This window comes from Oryzias latipes, chromosome 16 (genome assembly GCF_053564925.1).
Source record: "Oryzias latipes strain Hd-rR chromosome 16, Olatipes_Hd-rR_3.1".
Taxonomy (NCBI): Eukaryota; Metazoa; Chordata; class Actinopteri; order Beloniformes; family Adrianichthyidae; genus Oryzias; species Oryzias latipes.
This window is the reverse complement of record NC_136252.1, coordinates 29076227-29102347: the sequence shown is the minus strand read 5'-3', so window position 1 is coordinate 29102347 and position 26121 is coordinate 29076227. Positions and strand designations below refer to the sequence as shown.

The 26121-nt window shown below is 38.5% G+C and overlaps 1 protein-coding gene across 4 annotated transcripts; it reads right to left on the bottom strand.

Moving 5' to 3' along the window:
* Positions 1–726: 726 nt before the first annotated feature.
* On the bottom strand, positions 727–24377 carry ndufaf6 (NADH:ubiquinone oxidoreductase complex assembly factor 6). 4 transcript variants are annotated; one of them, XR_013648208.1, is made up of 10 exons: positions 24142–24377; positions 23575–23674; positions 23249–23371; positions 23015–23071; positions 22652–22754; positions 22027–22160; positions 16046–16147; positions 15698–15842; positions 10926–10982; positions 727–1188 (listed from the first exon to the last, which is right to left on the bottom strand). XR_013648208.1 is itself a non-coding variant. In XM_004078326.2 (9 exons), exons 1-9 carry the CDS (start codon positions 24330–24332, stop codon positions 1060–1062), a joined length of 996 nt encoding a protein of 331 aa, XP_004078374.1. In that variant the 5' UTR covers positions 24333–24377; the 3' UTR covers positions 727–1059. The 4 variants fall into 4 exon arrangements, 2 of the variants coding, with proteins under 2 accessions (XP_004078374.1, XP_078789097.1); XR_910303.3 differs by having other exon boundaries at positions 15698–15838; XM_004078326.2 differs by lacking the exon at positions 15698–15842.
* Between the last annotated feature and the right edge of the window lie 1744 nt (positions 24378–26121).

Genomic DNA, 26121 nt, shown 5'->3' with positions numbered 1-26121 from the left:
GATTCTCTGATCAGCTAAAAAAAAAAAAACAACCACCCATTAATGTTATTTTTAACTAGGTGGAGAGTATCTCCGAACATTGGGAATAGAATAGAATAGAATAGAATAGAATAGAATAGAATAGAATAGAATAGAATAGGTCTTCAATAATTACTAACGATATTTAAAAATGGCCATCTGCTCACACACATAAAACACACATTAAAATTGGGCACATCTAAAAACCTCATCCAGCTTTGTATGTTTGCCCTTTAAATCAGTTTTCATTACTTTATAACTAGCTATTGAGTTACCATAGCTCTGACTTTCACTTCAGCTTCCCCTAGTCTGTAGACACTGAAACTTAGTATGATTGTTTGTTGTTGGCAAGCTTTTTAGTGAGTTTTTGCATTGGAAAAACCACTGAATCTCCCCAGAATGGAGGCAAAAGCAGGTAAATGCATGTCATTGTTAAGCTGATTTTCTGTTGAGCTTTGCAAAACAAACAAAAAAGTTCATTTTTTAAAGTTTCAAGTGTTTCATAAAGTCAATGATTTGAACAAATGAGGTTCAGGCTCAGTATGTCAGCTGCTTCTGTCTCCAATAAATTTCAGAATCTTGACATCTGTTGCTGGTTTCGCCTCAGTTTGTGGATCTGGATAATGGAATTAAAAACTGACACTGATCTCTAAATGTAAAGCCTCTCCTTAACAGACGCTAAAATAAATGCTGAAACAAACAACTTCAAAATGTTTTAGATAATCTTTTAAGCTTGCAGATTATATGTTTTACATGTATTTGTACATTTTCTGAACACAATCCTTTTTGGATAAATAGACCAAACATTTCCATGGTGTTCTCTTGGCTCCAACAACAAATTCTCTAATAACAAAAGCTGGTATAAGGAGCACAGTTTGTGGGATTTCAGTGGAAAGGAAGACTTTAATGGCAGTGTCCCTGTTCAGAGTCCTGCTTAAATGGCCACTTGCAGACAGAAATTGAAGAAGTGAAGTCTCTGGTCTTCAGCTCAAATAGTGGCTGCATAGAAACTCTGATGACAGACAAAGAGCTCAGTTGAAGTCAGTAAATGTTCCTCCAAGAGCGGATGTACAGCTGGATGGGGAGGAGAGGGTTCCTGTTCTGCAGACTCTTGTGGAAAACGTCAAAATCCGCCTTTCGCACTCGCTGAAGATAGTCTTCCAACCCCACCTGCAGTACAGGAGACGACTTCTGTCAGATTCTTGAAAATTCTATTTAACAGCAACATTGAAATATTAAAAAATAGAGGCTTTTCTTATGAGTCAGGACCAGGTTTTCTTCATGCTATGCAAGTTAAAATTAAAACTCCAGTTTATAGAAGAAAAGGTCTTCAGTCACAACTTAAAATTGAACAAAAATCCATGAAAGCCTTTGAAGTTCAGAGACTAAACACCCTCATTAATTTTTAGACTCTATATTACAAATATTGTATTGAAGGTTTTTGAAAGAACAAACCTTTGACGAGTGAATGAGATTATAAAATCTGGATTACAGTTACAACAGATGCTTCTTAAAGACCCGCTCCAATGAATATCGTGATTGAAACATGTTCTTGTGGAATTTGTCTGATGACACACAGAAAAATATCAGAAATTGATTCTGTGGTCCACTTGGTTTATGGTAAAATACACATTTTAGTTTGAAGAAAAAATAGGTCTGGATTAACATGGGTTAAAGAAAATTCTGGTTAAAAAAGCTCTTTAGCAGTGACACAGGTCTGCTCCATTCTGATGGATCACTTACAGACAAAAAGATCCATGTAGGTCTTTGTTTTGCTCGTTTGAGCTGGTATCTGACTCGAAACTGTACGGCTGGATAGCTCCAATCTGGCTTGCCATTTTCGTTTCACTTGTAATTTTATGCTGGGGTTGGGAGGGGGTGCAAGCTAGCAGGAGAGTATGTGAACAAAGGGATGATGGGAAAGGAAGGAAGGCTTGGGCTTCCAGCATGCCAACAGTCCCCGCCCACAACTCTGAGGTAGATTTCTGCCCTGCAGAAACTATGCTCTTGAAAACTACAGGTTATTTGGTTTTGCCTAAAAAACTGCATAATTATAATTAAAAAGACATCTGGGAACTCTTTTAAATAGATCAAAAGATGATCAGTGGGACTTCAAAGTAAATGCACTTTAACTAGAGAAGACAAAGCCTAAGAAGATTAAAGAAAGATTTTATGGACGGGTTGCATCAGCAAAACAGCACAGGAGGAAAGAGGATGAAATCTAAGGCAAGAAAAGGAAAAAGGTGTCTGATGTATTTCTATTACAATATCTGAAAGCTGTTCGGTGGTGCAGCATTAATACTGATGGTGGATATTATGTCTAAAAACCAGAATAGGTGCAGTGGGTGCTGCCACAAATATAACTAAGACTGATCCTCTCTGATACCATGCGTGAGATTGTGCAGGGCGAAAATGAAGCATGAAGTGTGACGGGCAAGTTTACCGGAGTTTACTCTACTCGCCTCATTATTTCAAAAACAGCTATTGGGCGAGACAAAGCAACGTTTAAAGGTGTTCTGGCTCCATCCACTTGTCAATCAAAGACACAGGTCCCTAAAATTTTGAGGTCTAGTAAAATCATAATGACTGATTTAAAAAAAACAGCAGGCAAACACAAATGACATAAATGCAAAAAAGTTTTTTGTTTTTTGTATTATGAACATTGAAAATGTTAAATTCAACTTCTTAAGATGGGAGTGGATTCTGACAACTGTTTCCTGCGGCGTGTTTTGAAGAACTGCTGTGATTTAGAAATCCCAGAAGAGGAGAATTAGTCATTTGATAACTTTTGCATCATTGGCAAATGTTTTATATTGCAGTTTTTCTCAGCCATTTTTATCAGGTTACCGACAGACTTTTCATGCAGATTGATATGCAGATTTTAAACATTGAAATTTGAAGGAGCATTTTTTTTAAACCACACCAGAAGTACTTCTTCCCTTTTGCTGTGGGTGGTTATGACGCAGTTCCAGTAAAAATGAGAGCAATAAACCACACAAATATGACGTAATGGGACACTTCAGCTCAGGATGTCATCTCCTAGACCACAGGGGTTTAGATGCACCACCTGTATATAAGAATTGACTAAATATGTCATGTCACCCATTGCTTTGAATAAGCCTTGCAGAAGCCCGTTTTTGGAGCCGTAGGTCAGTCATTTTAGCAGGGCGGAGTGAAACAATCAGTTTTTGAACTACGGTTGTTGTAGAAATGAGGATTTTATCTCTTAATGCAAAGTTCCTGTTGGAGTTTTCTTCTCCTCCGTAGCCCAAATGCATGCTTTGTACTGGGAATTGTATTTAAAAATTCTTGTGTGAAATCTGTAACATATAATCACATATTTAATAAAATATTGTTAATATTAAAAAAAGGTAAATTAATAAATTTGTTGCTTGCTTTGATTCTTTTAGTTTTGCACACTGACATGGAAATGGTTGTGAATTGTTGCTTTTATAAATGAAATTCACTTAAATAAAATGATGGTTTATGAAAATTTTCCTCCGGGAGAGTTTTGTGAATATAACGTTTATCTACATAAAAAAACAACCAATGTGCAAAACCCTTAAAAAAATTTCCTCGTTTCTTAATATTTTTCATTAATTAACTTAGCCACTACCTATTGAATTCTATAACTCTGTGTTCATTATGATTTCATGTTCATTATACAAGTACCGGTTTGAAGCCCATTGAGACAACTATTGTTGTACTATTGGTCGATATAAATAAAATTGAATTGAATGTGTCGACTTCTATCTTTTTCTATGCACAGAAATAAACACTTGTTTGGAATTTGACTCCTTTTTATGCACATTTATTTTTTTATATTCATACTTTTTATCATTTAATATATATTGCATCATTGCACAGTGGTTACCTTTTGTTTTGCACACTGATGTATTGTAGTTTCCTTGTACCTTACAGACTTGAGCTGCTCTAAATTTGCTACAATTCCCAATTTTAATGACAATTTAAAAAAAAGACATTTAGGTCTGATCAGTTGTATATTTAAAAATAGGGATTACACTATTGATATTAGGAGCTACTGTCATAAATGTTTAAGGTATTTATTAATAATTCACAAGATATAAAGATTTATGGAAAATAAGCCAACAAGCTTCAGAGAAGGTTTTCTGTAACCCAGTTTCCTTTTTCCGTCCATTTTTACCCACCTGGATGGAGCACCGTATAGGAACATGATATTGACTTTCTTGTGTTGCCCACGGGCTTTTCTGATGATTTGACTGTTTCTCTCATTTTATGCTGAAATAATTGGAAGTATGACAAATTTGGGTGTTATATGTTTTTAGGTTTTCTGCCCATGGGAAAATGAAGAAATATAAACTTAAAAGGAATTTTGCAAAAATTTGGTTGCCAACATAAGGTGCTTGTTTTTTTTTAACATGAAATGACGATTTATCGTATTTCGGGCAGATACTCGAAGCAGTGTTTTCAGGTAAATACCCCAGGGCGGTTCAGTTAATTAACTCACCTGCTCAGCGTCCTATTTAAGCCAGGTGCGCAGTTGTTCATTCTTTCTTACCTTCAGCGCTCATTCTTCGCCGGTCTCCGAGGCCGCGGGTCTCCGTCTCTTTCGGCGTCTTGCTGTGTTCCCCCGTCCTTCGGATGGATGATCCCCATCTTTCTGATGTGGGGTTTTCGTTTCGCCGCGTCTGCTCTCCTTAATTTCTCCTCCGATCCGCGGGCGGCTGACGGCGCACAGCGCGTTCGTTTCGCCGCAGTCGCGTGCATCTGCAAGGGGTGTGCTTTCCGCGATGTTCTGGATGTCCGTGCCCCCCGATCAGGAGTAGTCCGGGTCTTCTCGTCTGCCGTGGTCACCCCAATTATCCACAGTGAGCGTCATGCGGTACTTTTCCCGTGTAGTTTTCTATGGCTGCGTCTCACTTCCTGTTTACTTCGGTGACGTCACGCCCCTAGGGACCCTGGGAATTGTGGTTTTGACTCCGGGTCCTTCATGATGCGCTTCTGATTCCTTTTCTGCTGCGTAGTTCTGTGTCGTCCGGTTGTTTTTTTCAGGGGTTGTGGGGTCCTTTCTGTGGTTGTGAAGGCTGGCAGTCCTCGTTTGGACAGGTTTCTCATGCTGGCTGAATTTATCGTGGCTTTTAGCATTTGTTTTCTGTTGCTGTTTTGTTCTTTGGGAGCTGTGTGTAAATCTTATCTTTAATTTGATGCTGGCTTTATTATTATGGCGTTTCTTCTGTTTGTTTTCTTCGTTGTTGTAGCTGCAGGTTAGTTAGAATGTGAATCAGTGTCTCTTGGACCCGTCTCTGCTCTGTGGACATTTTTCCCTATGATTGGTCTCTCTTATGCAGCGTCTATGGCTCATTTTATTCACTCAGCGATCCTCGTTCATTGCCCCCGCTTATTCTGCATCTGGTTCTGCTTCGCCTGTTTTTCCCCGCTCTGTGTACCCCAGTGGGTCCTGCCCTGTCCTCAGGGACTTGCGTCGGCCGCATTAGTGAGTGTGTCGGTCTCGTCGCGGCCTTGTTTTCTCGGCTGGACAGTTAATTTGTTATTCTCTCTCTAGTTTGGTTGGAGGTTTGTGGGGGCTATGTGTTGGATTCTTCCGGGGCATCGTTTTCAAAGCCGCCACTGAGGGTGGCCCCTAGGAAGTGTTCAGGTTGACGTGACTTGATCTGGACCTGTTAACGCCTCGCAGTTAATCTTCTGGGCATCAGTGGCCTGGTTCCCCATGCGCCTTCAGGATTAGTATACATTTTCTTCAGCTCCCCATGCTGTCTCCACGATTTTCCTCCGAACGCGATATAAGGCTGAGGATGACTGTCACTGATGGTCTCACTGTTCTGCCTCTATGCCTCTCAGTGGCGTCTCTTGGCCTTCAGTTGGCGCTCGAGGTGTTTGCCGGTTTACCTTTCCGTTGTCGTGGCAGTCCTCATAAAATCGACTTTATCGCCCTGTACTGGATATTTGTAGGCGATGGGTGCCCTTCATTTTGCATGTTATTGATGATTTCTTGGTGGCCAACTTTCCTCTGTATCCCTGGTCTTTTGAATCTCTGTGAAAAAACTTTATTTTCAAAATTGGGTTTCCACGTTGTCTATAATGTACGGTCCTCCACCCGTCCGGATTTCTTTTTCTTCTATAGATTTGGGTGGTTCATTGATGCTTGTCTCTCCCCATTATGTCATCTCTAGCTTTTGTGCAGCATGTCGTTTATTCAAATTTTGGTTGGATATGATTCGTCAATGATTGGGCCACCTGACATTTGCTGTAGCTTTGGTCCTATGGTCATCCGTTCATCTTGTGTTCTTGTTCTGGGTTGTTCGATCCTGGGCCACGTGTTCCTGTTCTGGATTTTCGTGTTTTGTTTGATCTTTCCCTCTCTATGCCTGGAGTGGTTTTGTGATACCTGTTGTGTCTTCAGGCTCCCTCCACTTGTTCTCCTGAGTCTGCGCCTTCTGGTTTGGGGGAAAAGGATTTAAGAAGAGTGGTTTGTGTTTGTCCGGCCGCCAGAATCTACGGCTCTGATGGTTCTTAAGGGGTCGTCCGGTTATTTCATCCTTGGAGATTATATTAAGGCTGTTTCAATATTAAATGATAGTATTGTGTCATCGGTTGACTTGGTTAATGTTTAAATAACACCTTGAGCAACTTCTACCCTGACTGTAGGAAATATATATCACTTGCGCTCTCAAGCTTAGTTCAAGAGTTAAATCTTGTGTCCACAAGTCAGTCTTCTATCTGCTTTTTTTTAAGCAGATGACACTCTGCTAGATGCATCCCCATTTAGAGGCTTGTTATACTCCGCCTCTAAATGCTTAAGGTTCAGTCTAGCAAAAAATACTATCAAAACCTATGATCCCTCATGGCTCTCAAGTTCTCTTTTGCAGTATCCAGTCGCCCTTGGCTAATTAAAAAATTTGAGAACCACTTATATCAAATACAAGGCATCAAATCCAGCCGAGCTGTAATCCTTTGCCACGTGGGATGTTGACCTTCCTCATCTACAAATCTCCTTGGCTACTCTTCCCATCTACTACTCCTCGATGGCCTCCTGAAGGTGCGTCCCTCTGAAACTGTCAGAGGTTACTTTTCTCATCATTGGAATATATAAAAAATTGGTGTTAAGATTTCGTGCAGGTCATATATTTCACTATCATTTCACTGTTGGAATTTGTAATTATGGTGGTTTCTAGGGTGCGATAAATCCACAATGGGTCTTTACCTTTACTATCTACTAAATTTCACTTTCTCAGATTTGTTTTTTAAAAGCACTGTTATTTAATTTATCTCAATCATTTTGAAACTGATCAGTTTCTGGGTTATTTATATATTCTTGTCAAGACTAATACTGCTTTGTTTTTATCTATGCATCGCATCCTGAGCCTGCGAACACCTACGCCCCGATCAGCTTCTCCGTTTCCAGGAAATGATGTCACCCATGCATTCCTTGATCTGGTGCTGCAACGATGACTGCTCGACGTACCTATTGCTGCACTGAAAGTGACGGGGCGTTGGACCTCCTCTGCATTCCAATGACACTTCTGACTGAATTAATTAATCAATGTCAACCGCAGAATGAATGTAAATTCTTCGATTATAGATGTTAAAAGAAAATTATAGCCAGGTGGAAGCCTCAAAATTTAGGTTGCTCTAAGTTGTATCATAGTCTGCGAGGAGCTCGAATCTGGTTCTTAAGCTCATTTGTTTGTAGTATGCCAAAGAAGCATAGTAATTATGGGCGTTGAACTCGTTCTTAATATTGGGATGGAACCTCATTATATGGATGTTCCTTGAGCGCTTATAATTGGTATGCCAAATGGAGAAAATTATGGCTATTAAGCTCGTTCGTGGTACTGTCGTTGGGAGCTTCGAAATAATGGATGTTACTTAAGCGCGTGTATATATAGTTGCCAAAATGGAAGAGTTTATGGCCATCAAACTTGTTCTTGGTTTAATAGAAGTTCCAATAATGGCTGTTAAGCATGTCATACGCCATCGGAAGCTTTGGATTGGATGTTAAGTTAGTGTATCATACGGGTTGTTTGGCGGTTTAAATTATAGTTCTGCACAGCGTTTTGCGGAAGTGAGCTTACGTTCTAAGATCACGTATAAGTAATTTTATGTTGGCTCCCCTTTTATTTCTTTCCCTCTCTCTTTCAGATAGTATGTTCCTCTAGTGGTTTCCACGAACGGGAGCGACCCTACGGTCAATGGTGCCGGGTCACACATAGCAGATCCACTAGATAGCATGTCCCCTTCGTGGCGCTGTACTCGAACGGGGCGGCCCAACGGTCAATGGTGCCGGGTCACACATAGCAGATCCACTAGATAGCATGTCCCCTTCGTGGCGCTGTACTCGAACGGGGGCGGCCCAACGGTCAATGGTGCCGGGTCACACATAGCAAATCCACTAGATAGCATGTTCCCTTCGTGGCGCTGTACTCGAACGGGGGCGGCCCAACAGTCAATGGTGCCGGGTCACACATAGTAGATCCACTAGTTAGCATGTTCCCTTCGTGGCGCTGTACTCGAACGGGGGCGGCCCAAACGGTCAATGGTGCCGGGTCACACATAGCAGATCCACTAGATAGCATGTTCCCTTCGTGGCGCTGTACTCGAACGGGGGCGGCCCAAACGGTCAATGGTGCCGGGTCACACATAGCAGATCCACTAGATAGCATGTTCCCTTCGTGGCGCTGTACTCGAACGGGGGCGGCCCAAACGGTCAATGGTGCCGGGTCACACATAGCAGTCATACTGGGAAATGAAATGAAAATGGAATGCTGCCGAAAACACACCCCATTTTATTACACACTGATTATACATTCACATTTTCTCTTCTTCTGGATGATTTTAGTGTTGGGGGTTTTGTTACCCGAAAGTTTTATGGAAATTTTATGGAATTTTATGGAAGTTTTATGGAATTGAACGGAGCCTTATGCCAAACGAAAATATGTGAATGCCAACTTAAAGAATGTGGAAAAATGTCAAATAAATATTTCTTACTGCAAGAGTTGTCTGACTGAAATGACGATTTATCGTATTTCGGGCAGATACTCGAAGCAGTGTTTTCAGGTAAATACCCCAGGGCGGTTCAGTTAATTAACTCACCTGCTCAGCGTCCTATTTAAGCCAGGTGCGCAGTTGTTCATTCTTTCTTACCTTCAGCGCTCATTCTTCGCCCCACCCTCCTCCCCGGCTTCCACCTGTGGGCTCCGTAAAGGGGGGTTTTGTTACCCGAAAGTTTTATGGAAATTTTATGGAATTTTATGGAAGTTTTATGGAATTGAACGGAGCCTTATGCCAAACGAAAATATGTGAATGCCAACTTAAAGAATGTGGAAAAATGTCAAATAAATATTTCTTACTGCAAGAGTTGTCTGACTGAAATCTCAGTAATATACACAAATCAAATTTGAAAGTCGTACATGTAGTCTGTTTGAACAGTCTGAGCACTCACTGAGGAGTAAATGCGCTTATTTTGTGCGTTAAAAGAAAGGAAACACAGAGACGAGTCCCTGTGCTTCACGACCTCCAGGCCCTTTTTCGCTCTGTTCTGCACGCTTTTTTACATTTTCAGCACAGCAAGAAAGAGAGGGCGAGAAAGTGTCTGCTGTCTCATGTGGGCCAGCCTTTGACAAACACACACAAACAAACACACACTAATGCCCACACATGATCACAAAAAGCCTTTTCTACTGCATGGCGAAGGGCCACTGCAGCGTGAAAATACCTAATTTCATATTCAGGAGAGCGGGGTGCTTCTCGCTCCGTGCAGACAGCAGGAGCACTATGGTGCTCCTCCGATCTGTGGTGGAGTTTCAGCAGGTCAGAGCAGATGTATGATTATGCACCACAAACATCAATTTTATTTGGCAGCCAGTTTGATTTGGAGAGTTTTAGGCGAATTCCGCCCGTCTCAAATTGTGCTTAGCTTAATTTCCTTGGACCAGAATCTCTGGCAAATGTGAGAAAAGATGTGATAGATTGGAATCAATCTATCACAATGTAAACCCAGGAGAGTTTTACCCCAAATTCCACCTGGGACAGAGTAAATGCTGTGTTAACATAAAAAATGTTAAGAATGTAACAAGTAACGGGCTGCTCGTCATGGTTTTCCTCATAAAAAGCTGAATTTATCTGGAATCAAAATCCCTTCTTCAGTATTTTTTTCTGAATATTACATTTAACTCCATACCGTTTATTTATGAGTTCACTACCTTTTTACATATAAAGAAAAAACCTAAAGAAAAAAACAGAAGGTTTTTTATTAATTATGATTGCAGTCACAGAACGGATCCACAGAGTACATGAAAAGGATTTTGATGTACTCTGAAAACTAAGAGAAAAGGGACATTGGAGACGTTGTGGGAAGTGAATTTGTGGGTCCAAAAAAGTAATTCAAAACAAAAAAGCAAAACAAAACTGTGTCCTTAATCTTACACATGCATGATCCACATTCCAAAAACTGTTATCACTTGAATGACCTTTTGTAGATAATAGTGAGGAAATTGAATTAGTAATGTGAAAAATACAAAAATGACTAATTATTCTGTGTTACTCTCCATTTTAAAACACCGATTCAATGACTTTATTTAATTAGGAAACAAATATGAATTTAGTGAAATGTATTCTAAACCTAATAGAATATCATATCAATAAAAGACTAATTGAAAAATCTAATTTACTAGCCTTTCGGAACTAGATTTAGTGTTTTTAGACAAAAAAAAATCAAACATCAAAATACTAAAAAGCAAAGTAAAACAGAATTTAAATGAACTGACAGCTTCATTGCCATCTTTATCATAAAAGTCTTTCACTGGCATGAAGATGTAGGCTCAGCTTCTCTCCATCCAAAATGCTGATTGTGTAGGAGTTCAAAGCCACATAGAAAAAAAAAGAGGCAAGGTCTTCAGATGACTTACTGTATGAAGGAAGGCGGGGAAGGCAGCCGCTGGAACGTTGTGGCTAAAAGACCGTGCCTTTCAAGAAGAAAAAAGACAAACGGGAATTACAAGTAGGACAAAGAAATTCCTCCACGGTTTATTTTTAACAAGCAGCCACAGCTTTCAGCTTGACTTTAGACAGATTTTTTTCACCCGCACAGAAATGGCAGTATAACAATATCTTTAGGATTGTTTTATTTTAAAAGAGAATGTACATTTATTTCCCTTGTATTTGACAACCGAATGGTGGACTGTTTTATTTAAATATATATGCTTTTAAAAATTGTCTTGTTTGTGTCAAGTAGGTCTTTGACCTATTTCTATTGTGTATTTTGTCTAATTTTTTTCTTGTCTTGGTAAAAAAACAAGTGCTTGTCTTTACCTCCCATTTAACCATAAATTACGCTCAGCCACCTTTGTAGGTACACCTTGCTAATGCGGGGTTGGACCCCCTTTTGCCTTCAGAACTGCCTTAACCTTGGTGGCATTGATTCAGCAAGGTACAGGAAACATTCCTCAGAGAGTTTGGTCCATATTGACAGGACAGCATCACGCCGTTGTTGCAGATTTGACGACTGCACATCCATGATGCCAATCTCCTGTTTCACCACATCCCAAAGGTGTTCTATTGGGTTGAGATCCGGTGACTGTGGAGGTCATTTAAGTCCTGTGAACTCATTGGACTGTTCAAGAAACCAGTCTGAGATGATTCCAGCTTTATGACATGGTGCCTTATCCTGCTGGAAGTAGCCATCAGAAGATGGTACAATGTGGTCATAAAGGGATGGTCATGGTCAGCAACAATACTCAGGTAGGTGTGGCATTGGAATCATGCTCAATTGGTACTAAGGGACCCAAAGTGTGCCGAGAAAAAAAAAAACCCACACCATTACACCACCACCACCAGCCTGAACCGTTGATACAAGGCAGGATGGATCCAGGCTTTCTTGTTGACACCAAATTCCGATCCTACCATCTGAATGTAGAAGCAGAAATCCGCACTCATCAGATGAGACAATCTGTTACTGTCCAATTTTGGTGAGTCTGTGTGTATTGTAGCTTCAGTTTCCTGTTCTTAGCCGACAGGAGAGGCAACTGGTGTGTTCTTCTGCTGCTGCTGTAGCCCATCTGCCTCAAGGTTGGACGTGTTGTGTGTTAAGAGACGCTCTTCTGCAGACCTCGGTTCTAACCAGTGGTTATTTGAGTTCCTGTTATCTTTTATCAGCTGGAACCAGTCCGCCATTCTCCTCTGATCACTGAATACTCTCTTTTTCTGACCATACCATGTAAAGCCAAGAGATGGTTGTCGGTGAAAATCCCAGCAGTTTCTAAAATGCTTAAACCAGCCCGTCTGGGAGCGAACAACCACGCTACGTTTAAGGTAACTTCAATCACTTTTCTTCCCCATTCTAATGCTCGGTTTTAACTGCAGCCGATCGTCTTTACCATGTCTGCATGAATAAATGCATTGAGTTGCTGCCATGTGATTAGCTGATCAGAAATCTGCATAACGAACAGTCGGACAGGTGTGCCTAGTAAAGTGGCCAGTGAGTGTAGGTCAATATAGATGTTTCTCATTGTTCATGATTCCAAACCACGTTTCATTACTTTTTCTATGAAATATCTTCAAATACATGCACATGACCCACAGATCCAATGTTTTTCTCCTGAAGCCACTGTGCAAAAAAAGGACCAAAACATACAGAAAAGGTGAAATTATACCAACTTATGTCCAACTGTGAAGAAAAAAATGCAGATCAAAGGACAGAAAATTAAGACAGGTTTGTACATCATCTGTAGTGGACGGTTATGTCTTTGTTAGGTAACCATATTTGCCAAACTTGTGCAAATGTGCAACGTCTGAGTTGGTTCAGAGGTTGGAGGTTTTGGTGATGGGAGGGTGGAGGAGCCATTTCAGTTTCCTGACACCCTGGTGGATGAGGCTGCTGTAGTGGACACTTAGGCTGCAGCACCTTCTCCAAAAGGCAGCAGGCTGAAGAGGCTGTGTGATGGATGGCGGCAGTCGCTCACAATAAAGATGATGGCTTTCTGGGTGAGGTGGGTGTTATAGAAAACCTGGAGGCAACAGCGATCTTTTCAGCTCTCTGCACTTTGGGCTGAAGAGCATCTCTGCACTGTCTGCTCCTCAGGTTCAGCTGGATTTTGTTGATCCCAGCTTCTCCTGGTCTACTGGCAGCCTGTTCTTGTGCTGATATCTCTGCTTTGGTGCTGTCCTTTATTCTAATGGTGTCCAGGTACTGCTAGTACTTTTTTTTTTTTTACCATGAAGAAACCAAGAACAATTTTTTCTCTCAAGGGTAATTTTGGTCATTTTTTTTTTGTTGGTTTGTTCCTTCTGGATTGCAGCAATTAACAGCAGCCAAAAATAAATTAACAAAAAAAGAAGGAAACAGCAAAACAAATTTGACCCCATGGGTCCACGGTTAATATCACCAATTTCCTGTTGTTGCAAATGGTGGACACATTTACTCAGTGCTTCATTTCCCCCTGGACAGATGACACAACAAACTCATTTTAGAGTTATATTATATATGTCCTCTATCATGCGAAATGTTTCAAGAACATGTTAAAAACGTCAAAAACACCCATTTCTTTAGAGTGGATCTTTAGGACATCCTGAAAATAGAATGTATTTATGACATACGAGGGATGCTATCATACGGTGGCCCTTTGCAGCACTCTAGTCGTTGGTGAGGTGCGAGTGCGAGCCCTTTTTACAGACTGTGCGCAAATGCTGCAGACAAAAACTACACTCTGTCTTATTTGCTACTTTTAACACTCAGACTCCATGCAAAGAGCGCACAGTTATCACTTTAACAGGCTCCCTGCACAGTCTGCAGGACTTGGGGGATCTGCACCTTACCTACTATACCCTTAATATATGCCCTTGCGTGTTCAGTGTTCACTACGACCTGCCAGCCGCAATGTTAATGTAGGAAAAAAAAAAATTGTTTTTTTACTTTACGGGCTCGCCAGTTGGTCTATGACCTTGTTATTTTGTGCTGGCCGCCTGCATACTCCATACAGGTTTGCCGGTTTTTTTTTGCCCATATCCAGATGTGACTAAGGCTTAAAATACAAAATTGGGCCTTTTTTACTTTGGAGTAAAAGGGAACTAACCTGCTTATGTAACAAACCTTCTAGTTATGGCTTAATGAACTGACTCGGCTTTGTTTTTTCTTTTTTTTTAAACCAACCTTTGAATAGACATTACACAGTTTTTATGTTGAAACAATCTGGAAAATATCTCCAGTAAAAGATAAAAGAATCACTAAACTGTTATTTTAACTTTTTTTTTCCTTCATTATCTGGGACTCTTAACAGCCTAAAGCACACAACTCAAACTTCTAATGTTTGTATTGTAAATCAACATCATTATGCTCCTTCAATATTTGTGCATTGTGTGCGGATAAACACAGATTTCAGCTTTTAGGAAGACTCTTGACACTAATCAGAGGCAAAAAAAAAAAATGTAAACACTTATTAATGTTGGAGCAGCTGCTTAATTAAAAAGCTTCCTCAAGTACAAAAAAACAATTAGGCTATACAAATGGAGAATGACAATTCCCCAAACCAATTATCAGTAAACTCTTAAGAGTTACATTAGCAGTTCAGTGATAAAAGGATAAGACATTGCCAGTACCTTTTTATTTACTGGCAACATGGCAAATGCAAACTGCAAATGACAATACGTCAAAGCTGCAACCATCATAGACGCTCATTTCTACTTGAAAAACAGAAAACCTTTTAGTTCTGACAGTTAAGTAGTTTAAGAGGTGTTCAAGAGTGCTGTTAACCAAAACTGCTGCAGATGTCGGCTTCACTAGCAGAGCAAAATCATGAGCACAGCCTTAAAAAAAAAAAGTCTATGCAGCAACTTTCTGTATCTGCAAAAACAGCAAAACATTTGTTTCCTATTTATGCCGTTACATTTTAAAGTAAATTCCACTTAAGTATCAGATTTATACTGACGTGGAATGCCATAAATGATTGACATCGATCAATGCATGTACCGTTTTTTTTTTTTTAAGTTTAATAAAAATGGTTTTAAAACATCTTAAGAAACACTCAATCTGATGACGAAAAATTCTAAAAAGTATCAACCAACTTCCACACAAAATGTGGATTTTCATTTGATTTTTAGCCTTGAAAATTTTAAGCAGCATTTTAAGATATTGTTTGGTCAAAATAAAGATAACTCTTTAAAATCAATTCAAAGCAACGAGAACCCTGGTGGGAATAGTAAAAGTCAAGATAATCTGTTATTGTGAAACATAAAAATACCTTTTTAAAAATTATAACTGAGGACATTTCATGTATTTTCTGTAAATAAATTTATAGCTGCAACAATTTGACAATATTCAAATGTGGATTTAAAGTTTTTTGTCATGAAGGATTAAAAAAAATACATCATTATTAAAAGAGAAAAATGCTGTCACTTTTAATGGAGAAAATGAATCGTATATGAAAAACTGACGTGACAATTTCTTTCCTCTGATGAAATAATTCGAAAACGGAGATTCGCTCCAAGTCCATCGGGGATAAAAAGTCTTGATGAATAAAAAAATAAAGGTTTCTTTTTGATTTGGGGAAATGTAAAAAAGCCCCCACCCCAAAAGAGGATTTTGGTATTATTGTCAAAGGAAACCTCTTCTGTGCACTCTGCTGGTGGCGTTAGCAGTTAGTTCTGCTCTGTGTTTTCCAAAATAATTTCTTTGGCAGGTCCTCACCTAATGTGGCGTCTTCAAAGGAGGGCACAGGGGATTCATTATGCACCTCTTGTTTCTTTGTACATCTGCTACCCAGTGGCCATCATGTGTGAAAGCAGGGTTGCGACTAATGTCCTCAAAGGCTCGTCTTTGAACCGCCTGCTTGCTTCGGACAAAAGCATCAAGCGAATAGGTTATAAAATACATGGAAATGTCCACAGCCAGTGTGTGGAAACCAGAGAATTCTATATCAAAGCAGCTCACTAAAGAGAGCATGCAGCTTCCCCATCATGTGTTCAAGTCCCGTAAAGCACTGATTATTCTATTTTTTAAAACCCACATTCTTCCTTTTGTAGCTGAAATACGTACATGTTGCAGATGTGCATGAGCCTGACTGGCGATATCGTACACAACATCTCGCACGTTCTGCTCCCGGCTGCCACGAATGAAGTCCTCCTGCGAAGCTCCGTGCTGGAGAAACGCAAAAGAGAAACAAAAGAACAACAAGTCACGCGTTTCTGCATAACACACACTTTAACCTCTGGAAGGATCTTAGCAGCTCAGCTGCTGCAAACTTAACTTCAGCTTGCGCTGGGGTTAAAACATTCTTATTTGCGAAAGAAAGAAAGTTTAGAAGTCCAAAGCTGGTTCCTGGTGATTTAGCAGAACAGTCTCAAGTCTGCTTCGGTTATTTTTTTATAAAAAAGACTTTTGGCACACATTTTTGTTTAATTTTTCTGCTAAGCTGCAAATCTTGACAATCCCCCCCCCTCGAACATTTATTTATTAGGAAAGGGACATTGCATTTTAATGAACATTAAAAAAAACAGCAGATTTGCTAGATTTTTAGCCATAGGCTTGTTTCTATCCAAAGTCCCACGACAGATGAACGTTATTGAAAAAAATAAAACTGATTCTACAGACCCATTCAGATGAAAATTGTGTTTTTAACATGTAACTGTGGCATTTTTCTGATAATGGAGCACATGCATTAAGAAAATTAGGTGTAAAACTAATTAAATCACTCTGAATCAGGAGCAGATGAAAAAATGCTGTTTGAAAAAGAGCTTTTTTATTTTATGTTTTTTTACATACGACTCCCTGCTCCGTACCGCTCAGCAACGGGGAGGAGGGGGGCGGGGGTCGGGTCCGGCGCCAACAGTCCAGCCCACAACTCAGAGTCGAATTTCTATTTAACACCTGCCGCTCTGCAGCAATTATGTCCAAAATGGCATATTCATAGTTAAGAACCCACAGGGAACGCATTTTAAAGAGCTCAAAGGATGATCAGAGTGGGTCTTTGAAGGGTAGAAACTACACAGATAAAAAAAAAAAGTATAAATAGTATAAAACTAAACCCAATTTATTTTCGAATCAGTGTCTGTTTTGTAATAGAAAAAGACTCATTTGTTGCCTTCTGGTTCATTATCTATGCCGCTGTGTAAAAAAGAAGGAATCCAGTAAACCGGATGTAACCAACTGTTCTTGCTACATCTCCTTACACGGCTTCATGACATGTTATGAAAGCAGACTTCATCAAGTGTTGCTGTTCCTCCTTGAAGAAATAAGTATCAGTAGGTGTTGCAGCTTTTTGCAAAAGCGACTATTTCTGTTAGTTAGTTAGTGTGAAGCAGTCACATATTGATTCTTGGCAAAGCGAGAATTCAGTGGTTTTCTTTTGGGGGGGAGAAATGTGCTCCAACATCTAAAAGATTTATAGAACATTTTTGAACTAATCTGAACTTCAAATGCTCAGCAGCATTTTATTTTATCTTATTTTTCTAATCTATTTAAGAGGAAAACCAATCTTCTTGATAGAGAAAAGTAAGCAATTTTTGGTTTTAATCATCTGCAGTGCAGTGAGAAAAGAAGCACCATAGTGACCTCAATGAACTTAAATGTTAACAGGGAGGGGAAGGGGGGCGGTTGATGCGGCTGATGCTCTGTGCCAACAGTCACGCCGACAACTCAGAAGAAAGTTTCTAATGAACTACCAACGCTCTGCAGAAACTGTCCTAGGAAAAAGAACTGTTTTTTAATACCTTGGCTATAAGCATAAACTTGATTAAAAGGCCTCATGACTGCTGTGAAGCACGGAGGAGACAGGATGATGATTTGGGCTTGTTTTCCAGCAAAAGAACCTTTAAATCAACTATAAACTTCTCTTCTTTTGTTATGTTTTAGGAGGTTTCTATCTGAAAGGTAAAGCTTTTTCAAACCAGATTACTTTGCAATCAGAAGTGCGCTAGCAAATCTACAACAAAAAGGGGGGGAAAAAATGAACAAATGAATGATCAAACAACAACAGAGAAGTCAGTCTGCTGTTAACTAGTGAGAAAAACTATAGTTTAAACCAAAATTAAAGGGACCTTTGGAAATCTTAAAGAAAAAAAGAACTTTTCTTCTGTTATTTTAAGCAATTGCCTTTGAAGGTTTGCAGCATAAAGTAATAACAGCTCCTGTGATGTCTTGTTCTTGTTCTGTTGCTGGTTCACACTCCACATAAAATGAAGACGTCTTTTATACAAAAAAGAAAAAGCTTTTACATTTTTCCCCCAATAATAATAATTAAAAGTAGAACATTTCTGTGGTTTGAAACTAAGAAAACAACAGGAACAATTGGGGTCAGACTCATTTCTGTACCACATAGAAAAATGTCGCAGAGAACGACTTGTGCCAAATAACAATTAAAACCCTCATTGTATTACAATGAATAATTTAAACGCTTTTGCTTTTTGCAAAAGAAACTGAAATACATCTGAACTGGAAACATTTCCAAGTTTGCTTTTTCATTTTAGACAATAAACAACAAAAAGGGTGAAAAGAAACCCCACAAATCTAACTAGTGAGCATGTAGGCAAATCGATCCACCTTCTGGTCTGGTCTGGTCTGGTGTATTGCAAATGCTACATGTAGGTAAACCTGAGGAGGTGAAAGCTGAGGGATTAGCACCGACCCTCACGTCCCTCTTAGCCAAACAGCATCAAAAATGCAACAAGCTACTCCCAGAGAGAAGACTTCAAGTCGGATAGAGGAGAAACGAGCCGAACTCAACAAGAACACGTCCATCTGTTCACAAACATTTCCCTTACAATGATTTTTTGAAAAGAAAAAAAAAAACTGTTGACTTCACAGGTTGACTGGGCTGGTTATTCAGTGGGAATTTCAACAGATTCTGAGCTTTTTTATTAAAGCAAAAGTCCAGCTGGATTTTGACACAAAGATGTCAAGAAAACTCTGTCTCTGTCATGTAAAAAATCCTAAATATTACCACACATCTATAAAATTTCTCTTTTTTATCTGCATTTGTGTCTGTTTCTGGCAAACAGTTAACCATATGAAGACACAAAAGTTTGACTTTAGGCAGAAAATTTATTGAAGATTATTTGAACAAAAATGGAAAACATTTCAAATGGCTGGTGGAGCTTTAGTTATTTTTGATAAACAAAGAAAAAAACTGTATCACTATATTTAAATATGCCTCAGAGATAGAATTGGTTTGCTTTAGATTTTTTATTATTATTTTTGATCAAATGTAAAAAAATATAGTTTAAGAACAGGAAATAATACATATTCTATTGGATAAAACTGTTTTCAGGGCTCACACACACACAGATAAATTAAATTAAATTATTTTTAACATTTCTTTAAAAAAAAATCAATCATAACAAAAAATGAAAACACAAAAAAAAAACCTGACAGAGCCAAAGTTATATGGTTTATAAATCAGTCTTTTTTTAATCTTCCATTCAGTCTCTGATTCAATTTCTTTTCATTTCTTTTGCTTTCAATCTAAGTTCAGCACCAAAGGGCCTAAATAGATAAAGAACAAGTTAAAACTTGTGATCTATTGCATCCTTTTTTTAGGGAAACTGAGCATTTTGAAGTCCAGTTTTTCTGTGGTTCTATAACGAATAAACGCCAACAACCTTTGAGCGATATCTGTATGTAGAGCTGATGTGCTAGATTAGATGATGCATTTATCATGCATGTGAAACAAAAAAAAAGCTAATTTCTTTATATGTCTGCAGTAATATCAACCTTAAATGCAGGATTTAGTTTTGTTTTTGAGGAGATTTGAAGGTACTTCACTGAAGAGGAGCTTTAATAACAAACATGCAGCTTAATCTCAGTTTCATAGTGCTTACGGCTAGTTATGATCATCAGAAATAAACCAGCTATTAATTTACGGATACGTTTTCAAAAACCTTTAAGAATAAAAATGAAATCCCAATTAGTGGAATCCATTAATTAGTCACAACTATTCAGGAGCAGAACATTAAGAAAATCAGCAATTGTAAATGATCCATCCATTCTGCTGCAGCGGCGGCACATGTGAACATCTGATGGCGAGCTTCGGGAGAGTCTGCCTTCATTTATGCTTAAGCTGAGCAGTAAAGGGAGCAGTTTTTTGGGCCGTGACGCCTCACAGATCCAACTAGTGCTTGAGTTTACGTTAAGAAGCGAGCTTTCGTGTGCTTTCTGAAACAGTGACTCCTCGTATCTCATCGAGCCACAACACAGAGCCATCTGCTCAGGTCACAAATAAAAACTCAATGGACAAAATATAATGACAACCTGTTAGTCAGAGCCCTACTGAGTGCTGAAAAAGAAAAATTCATTCAATCTTTAGCCTTAAGAAGCTTTCAAGTATGAGACTTTTTTTAGATATCGTGTTGTTGTTGCTGCTGCAATACACAGCACACTTATGACAGGATCGGAAAAAACACAATCACAGCAGGAGAACCCACTAACATTTCCAAAGGCAGCAGTTACATAATCCCACAGCTCAGAAATGACTTGGAGGATGGAGAACGTATCAGCACTCGCCAATTCTGCTGGGGGGTGAAATGTTTGAATGAGCATAGAATGGTGTTTGAAGAAAAAATGGTTAACACTACGAAATTAAATAAAAAGCTATAAGAACCATGCCAGGTGAAGCTTTATTCTTGTCTGTTCCTATATATAAATACATACACACAACCGGATGTTACAGTATATTCCACCCCCATATTGTTTGTGTTTTGTTATTGGATTCCTCATCGTGCATGATCTGTTCTTTTTTTCTCTTTCTCCTACATAAATAACTTGAGTTAATCCGCAAAGGAAATCCTTTCATTTGTCAGAATTGTACATTTGAAAGATCTTCAACACAACAAGTTGAATGGGAGACTGGCTGGTATTTCGGTGCGCCTCTAGCACCCTCTTGTGGCGGTCAAGGGAAGAGCAAGTCCACACAGGATCTTTATTCCACTCAGCAAACCAAATATAAACTGTACATATATTTATATATAAATATATAAGAATGATACAGAGGATTCAAATTATGCAAGTAAATGTTTATAGCATTGAATTTTTGTTCAAACATAATTATTTTCCACAGAGTTGCTGGTTTGTGATGAATTTAGAATTTCATAAAGACTTGACATTATGGATATTCAAGATGTTTCAATAGAATAAAAAAAAACTTATAAAAAATAAACATTATTGTTTTAAATAAACAAACATGTACTATAAAGAAATTTTATTAGTAAGCCGACTTTTTTCAATCACTTTTCGGTCATTACAGAAAACCTAATAATTTAATATCTAATTTAACATTTTTTAACATCCTTATAATTTTAAGTCAATAAAATGTGCAAATATTTACTGTAAAATGTGCAAGTCTGTATTTAGTTTTTAAAGTAAAAATATTGTGGAAGCACTTAATTCGTCTTTTTTTTGCTGAAGCAGAACTACATCTGGACTAACTGGCATAAAGATTCCCACATAAGAAAATCAATATTAATTTTTCAATTTTGTTTAGTTTTTTGCCAGTATTAAAGAGGTAAAATGTTACAAACAAAATTATGTGAATAGACAGACACTGTCTTTTGCAGTTAAAAGAAAATATTAATTTCCCTTGAAATATTTTCTAAATATTTGATGCTTGAAAAGTAATAAAAACAAATGTTAAACAGTTGAACTTTAATTGAAAGGAAAAAATAACCAGATTCTTGTCTTTAAATTTGTTTTTACATATATTATCTTTAGTTTAGGCAAGAACTAGCAGCATAGGCCAGTCTCATATTGAGCAGGAAGGAAAATAAAGTGTGCATTTACATTTGACTATTGTTTTTATGCAATTTTATAAAATAAAAGCCATTGAATGTGACATTGCAGCCAAAAACACCCACATTGTTTACACCATGCTTTTGAAAAAAACATGAGTCTTTTTACCTCAGGTTGCAAAAATAAATGTTTTGTCAGCTCATGGTCAGCCTTGGCTGATATCTTCTAACTTTTTTAGTGCAAAATGAAGATTTTTCCTTATAAAATTGTTCAGAAGTTGGTGTAAAATTCTGGCTCACCAGCATGCAGATGTCCATGGGCAGGTAGACTTTCCGTCGGCTGCTGTGGTAGGGGATCGCTCTCAAACACGTTACAATTCCCTGAGCTTTACCGATGTGACTCGCAGCGTGGTCTGCGTGGACATCCCTAACACCTGCAACAGGAAACGGACACAAGGGAAACTAAATTTGCTTTCCTTCTACCTGTTTTCAAATCAAAAGGAACAATCTCTTAATGTTTCCTAATTAGGTCAAAAGAGCAGAATAAAAATGTTCTGATGAGCTAAGAGCTTCTAGGACAGCAATTAGTCTGACCTTTTGCTCACACACAGTAAAATTTCAATAATATGTGGGGAAAAGAAACAGGAAGTGAGTTTCCGACACAGAAGACGATGCAAAAGATGCTATGGTGGCCTCTGAAGTGAACAGCTAAAAAGGATGAATACGCAAAAAGGCCATTTATGAGGCTTCCTGTGATTAGAACCAAACAGCTTCAGCGGACAATATGCTCTGAAGTTTAAAAAGCCAAAACACATACCAGTAATTTGAGTTTCTTTCATTTTAAATTATTATACAAGTATTAATAATTTTGTTTCACCTTTTTATGCAACTTAACATGCATCAGTCAAAACTGTTTTGTCTTTACCTAAACACTCCAACAGCAGGTATATCAAGGACGAATGCGTCTTCTCTGCATAAGTCTCCAGCTCCTGAAGGGTCCTGTAAGCTCTGTCATCCAGATCCTTTTCCTGGGAAAATGGGAAATATTTCAACATCATCATGTTTAAGGAATATATTACCACATGTCTAATGTAAATACTGAAATCCTACGATTAGGATGCAAAATTGAAGGAGAATGAAATGCTTTATTCCATCTATAGTCCTGACAAATGGCTTAAAAAACAAACTAAGGAAAACGTGTGAAAATATCTTCAAAGTCCATTTATCTTCATACGTGTCACATGACAGAAGCAAAACAGTTTAGGAGTTCTGAATGAGATGGTCTCACTCTCTCTGTAACGATCCTCAGCAGCCATCGTTTTGTCAGGTTGTGTTTCTTCACCGCCTGCAAAGAAATGTTTTAAATCCATCTTGACGAATGTGCCACATCCCAGGAAGTTGTACTTTATTATTCTAGAAAAAAAGTAAACTGAACTATTGGTGCATAAATTACAACAGGTTTAAGCAATTCATGGTTGAAATCTTCAGAAATTGTCCAAAAATTGACAGAAATCCTGCTTACCTTCCACAGTTCAGTGCCGACTGGTTGGTTTGGAGGCTCATCGCGATAAATGTCGTCTAAAGCCGTCTTCCAAAACTGCATTCGCATCAAACCGATGGTCTTCTGTGAAACCGAGTCCTTCACCTTGGGCAGGAATGAAGAAGAGTCTAATTTTAGACACACACACACGCTGAGAAAAGGCTTTGGATCACATGTCCAGCACTATTTTTCAAACGTTGTGTTCACTTGACATGTGCGCAGCAGGTGTGGGAGGAGCGGGTGTCACAGCAGTAAAATAACATGACAACAGCAGGAGCGGGAAATAATCTGGCCGATGGAAGACCTGCCTGAGCCAGCTCAACATTGAAGGCCTTCAGAGTCAGACAGGAGCGCCACACCTCCTTCGGGAGGAGAAGGGAGCACAGGAAGCCTTCATAATCTCTGGACCTGAAGAGGAGGCAAAAGGAAGGGGGAGTTATAATCAACTCAAAATGAGCTAAAGCTCTGTTTAAAATTGTGAAAAGCCTAAAAAAACACACACAACTAAATATATATAGTATTTATACTAAATGATTTACAAACACATTTTAAGCATGGAGCTATCCAGTTGCCAACATTATTTTAAAAAATTGAGCCACTAAACTCTCTTTTTAATTGTTATCTATTGTTGAGGGTCACTTTTTTTAGAAGCAGTGTTAATAACACAGAACTCAAGCTTGGATTGTTGTTACACTTGATTAAAACCAATAAAACCCTTCCTCAGACAAACCATGTCAATGTATTCCTTTAATTTAAAACTGGTATCTTTTTTTCTCCTAGATTTTTAGTAAAATAATGTCACGTTTGTGTTTGCATGTGTTGTCTCAGAATAAGCGTGTGGTAAACCTAAAGGCAGCGCTGCAGGTCAAACCCACCTGACCAGATCCACGCAGTACTTTTCACTGTGATCGGAGCCCACGGTCCCATTGCTCACAGCTCTCACGCTTTGTATTTCAGTTGCTCGTTGGGTACAAACATTTTTAGGTGCTATTTTTCTACAAAAAATGTACACGTGTGATATACTGATGTTTAGTAATCCATGTTTAGCTTTAACACCGGCTGCCATGTTCCCCTTCTGCTAATGTTGCATTTGGAGACCGTCGGATTTATTAACTTCAGTTTTTTTTTTACAACCTTTATTGAATTTAACAATTCAATACACAACAATTCAGAACAGCAACAAGAAAGGAACAAACCAGGGGGTTATTATTGCATTTTACACAAAGACATTGAAGCTGACGCACAGATCGAATGTTTTAATTGCTTTCTTGTTGTCAGAGTTTCTTATTGTGTTTATGTATTGTTTGAACTCATTCACAAAGATAGAAAAATGAGGGGTATGATTTGTAACTTTGGATTTATGAATGTGCCACTTGCATGAAAACAATAAAAGGATAATGATGTATATTTGTTCTTTTTTATGAGATGGACGGTGGGTGAGGCCAAACATAACATGTTCTAAGTACAGGCGAAAGTCTGGGTCAATGTGGGCAGAAATGAAATTACAAACTTTAGACCAGAGAGTAGTGGAAAAGGGGCATGACCAAAATAAATGTACAGCGTCGTCATGGTGTTCTTGACCAAAAGAGCAGGTTACATCAATATCTTCTTTGAACCTTTGCAGATATAGTTTGGATGGGTAGAATTTATGGATTAGTTTGAATGAGATTTCTTTCACTTTATTGGTTAAAAAGTATTTTGCTAGTAGATTCCAGATCATTTTCCATTCTAATTGGTAAACTGAATTATTCCAATAAGAGGCTACATAGGGAATGGACACAACATCCTACTGGAAGAGTGAGCGTACACGGCGATTTGTGTTTGTTACGGCTCGTAACCGAAAAACCCAAACGCAGGAAGGACTCGAAACCAACTGTAGTGTAGTCAAAAGATTTACTCGAAAACTCGAGGAAACAATCATCAGAGACACTGAACAAACAGGACGCTGCGACACTGAAAACAACAAGGACAGAAACTTAAATACCAAACACATAATCAGGAAACTGAAAACAGCTGAGAGGACAGGTGAACACACAGAGGGAGGAGGAGGAGGGTGCAGCTGCCAGCTGATCCATGACAGTGTTACGTGAAAGTGTAAAACAAATTTGGTCTATTTTTATTTTAGTTGGGTCAATTGGCAGTAAAGTTGGACTCTGCAATGATTAACTTTTGAATAACGTAGTTATGTCTATGTCTATGTAATGTCTTTGTTATTCCATATGTAGTATCTGTGTGGAGAAAAATTGTGTTTGTAAATGAGTGACCAGGAAAGTAACATTTGTTTATGGAAGTAGGAAAGTTTTGTTGGGATCTTTTGCACATTATAGTTACAAAATAAAAGGAAGTTTATGCCTCCTAATTTGGAGAAGATGTAATTTGGTATGAAATTCCAGATTGAAGTTGGATTCTTAATAAAATGTCTTAGCCAATTTATTTCAAAGGTATTATTTAATGTACAGAAGTCTAGAAAGTTACGACCACCCTTATTGTAAGTGTTCATTACAATTGTTTTTTGTATATAACGGTTTTTGTTCCTCCAAATAAAATAAAATAGGATTTTGTCAATGGTTTTCATAACTTTTTTGTCAACAGTGAGGGATAAAGCTGCGACCTTACTTTAGAACAGTTTTTCGTAAGATTAGTTATTGTAAGTTTAAGCCTAATCGTGTCATTTCGATATTTTTATTTATTCCTTTGAGAATTGACAGTGTCTGTCATAGTACATTTTGTTTAGAGAACTAATTAAGAAAAAACGACATGTTAGCCAGTTTTTTCCGACGTTTAAGAGGCTATTGAACGCAACACTATGCTCTTGTGTCACATTTAAACATTTCCCCTGACCCTTCGATCATTTC

What these genes read in the sequence shown, in the direction of transcription:
- ndufaf6 (XM_004078326.2), bottom strand. Translation starts at nt 24,332, where the DNA reads ATGGCAGCCGGTGTTAAAGCTAAACATGGATTACTAAACATCAGTATA. An exon ending in TACTGCGTGGATCTGGTCAG is followed by an intron (nt 23,675 to 24,141) that starts GTGGGTTTGACC and finishes CCTCCTCTTCAG; the next exon opens with GTCCAGAGATTATGAAGGCT. An exon ending in TCAATGTTGAGCTGGCTCAG is followed by an intron (nt 23,372 to 23,574) that starts GCAGGTCTTCCA and finishes TTCCTGCCCAAG; the next exon opens with GTGAAGGACTCGGTTTCACA.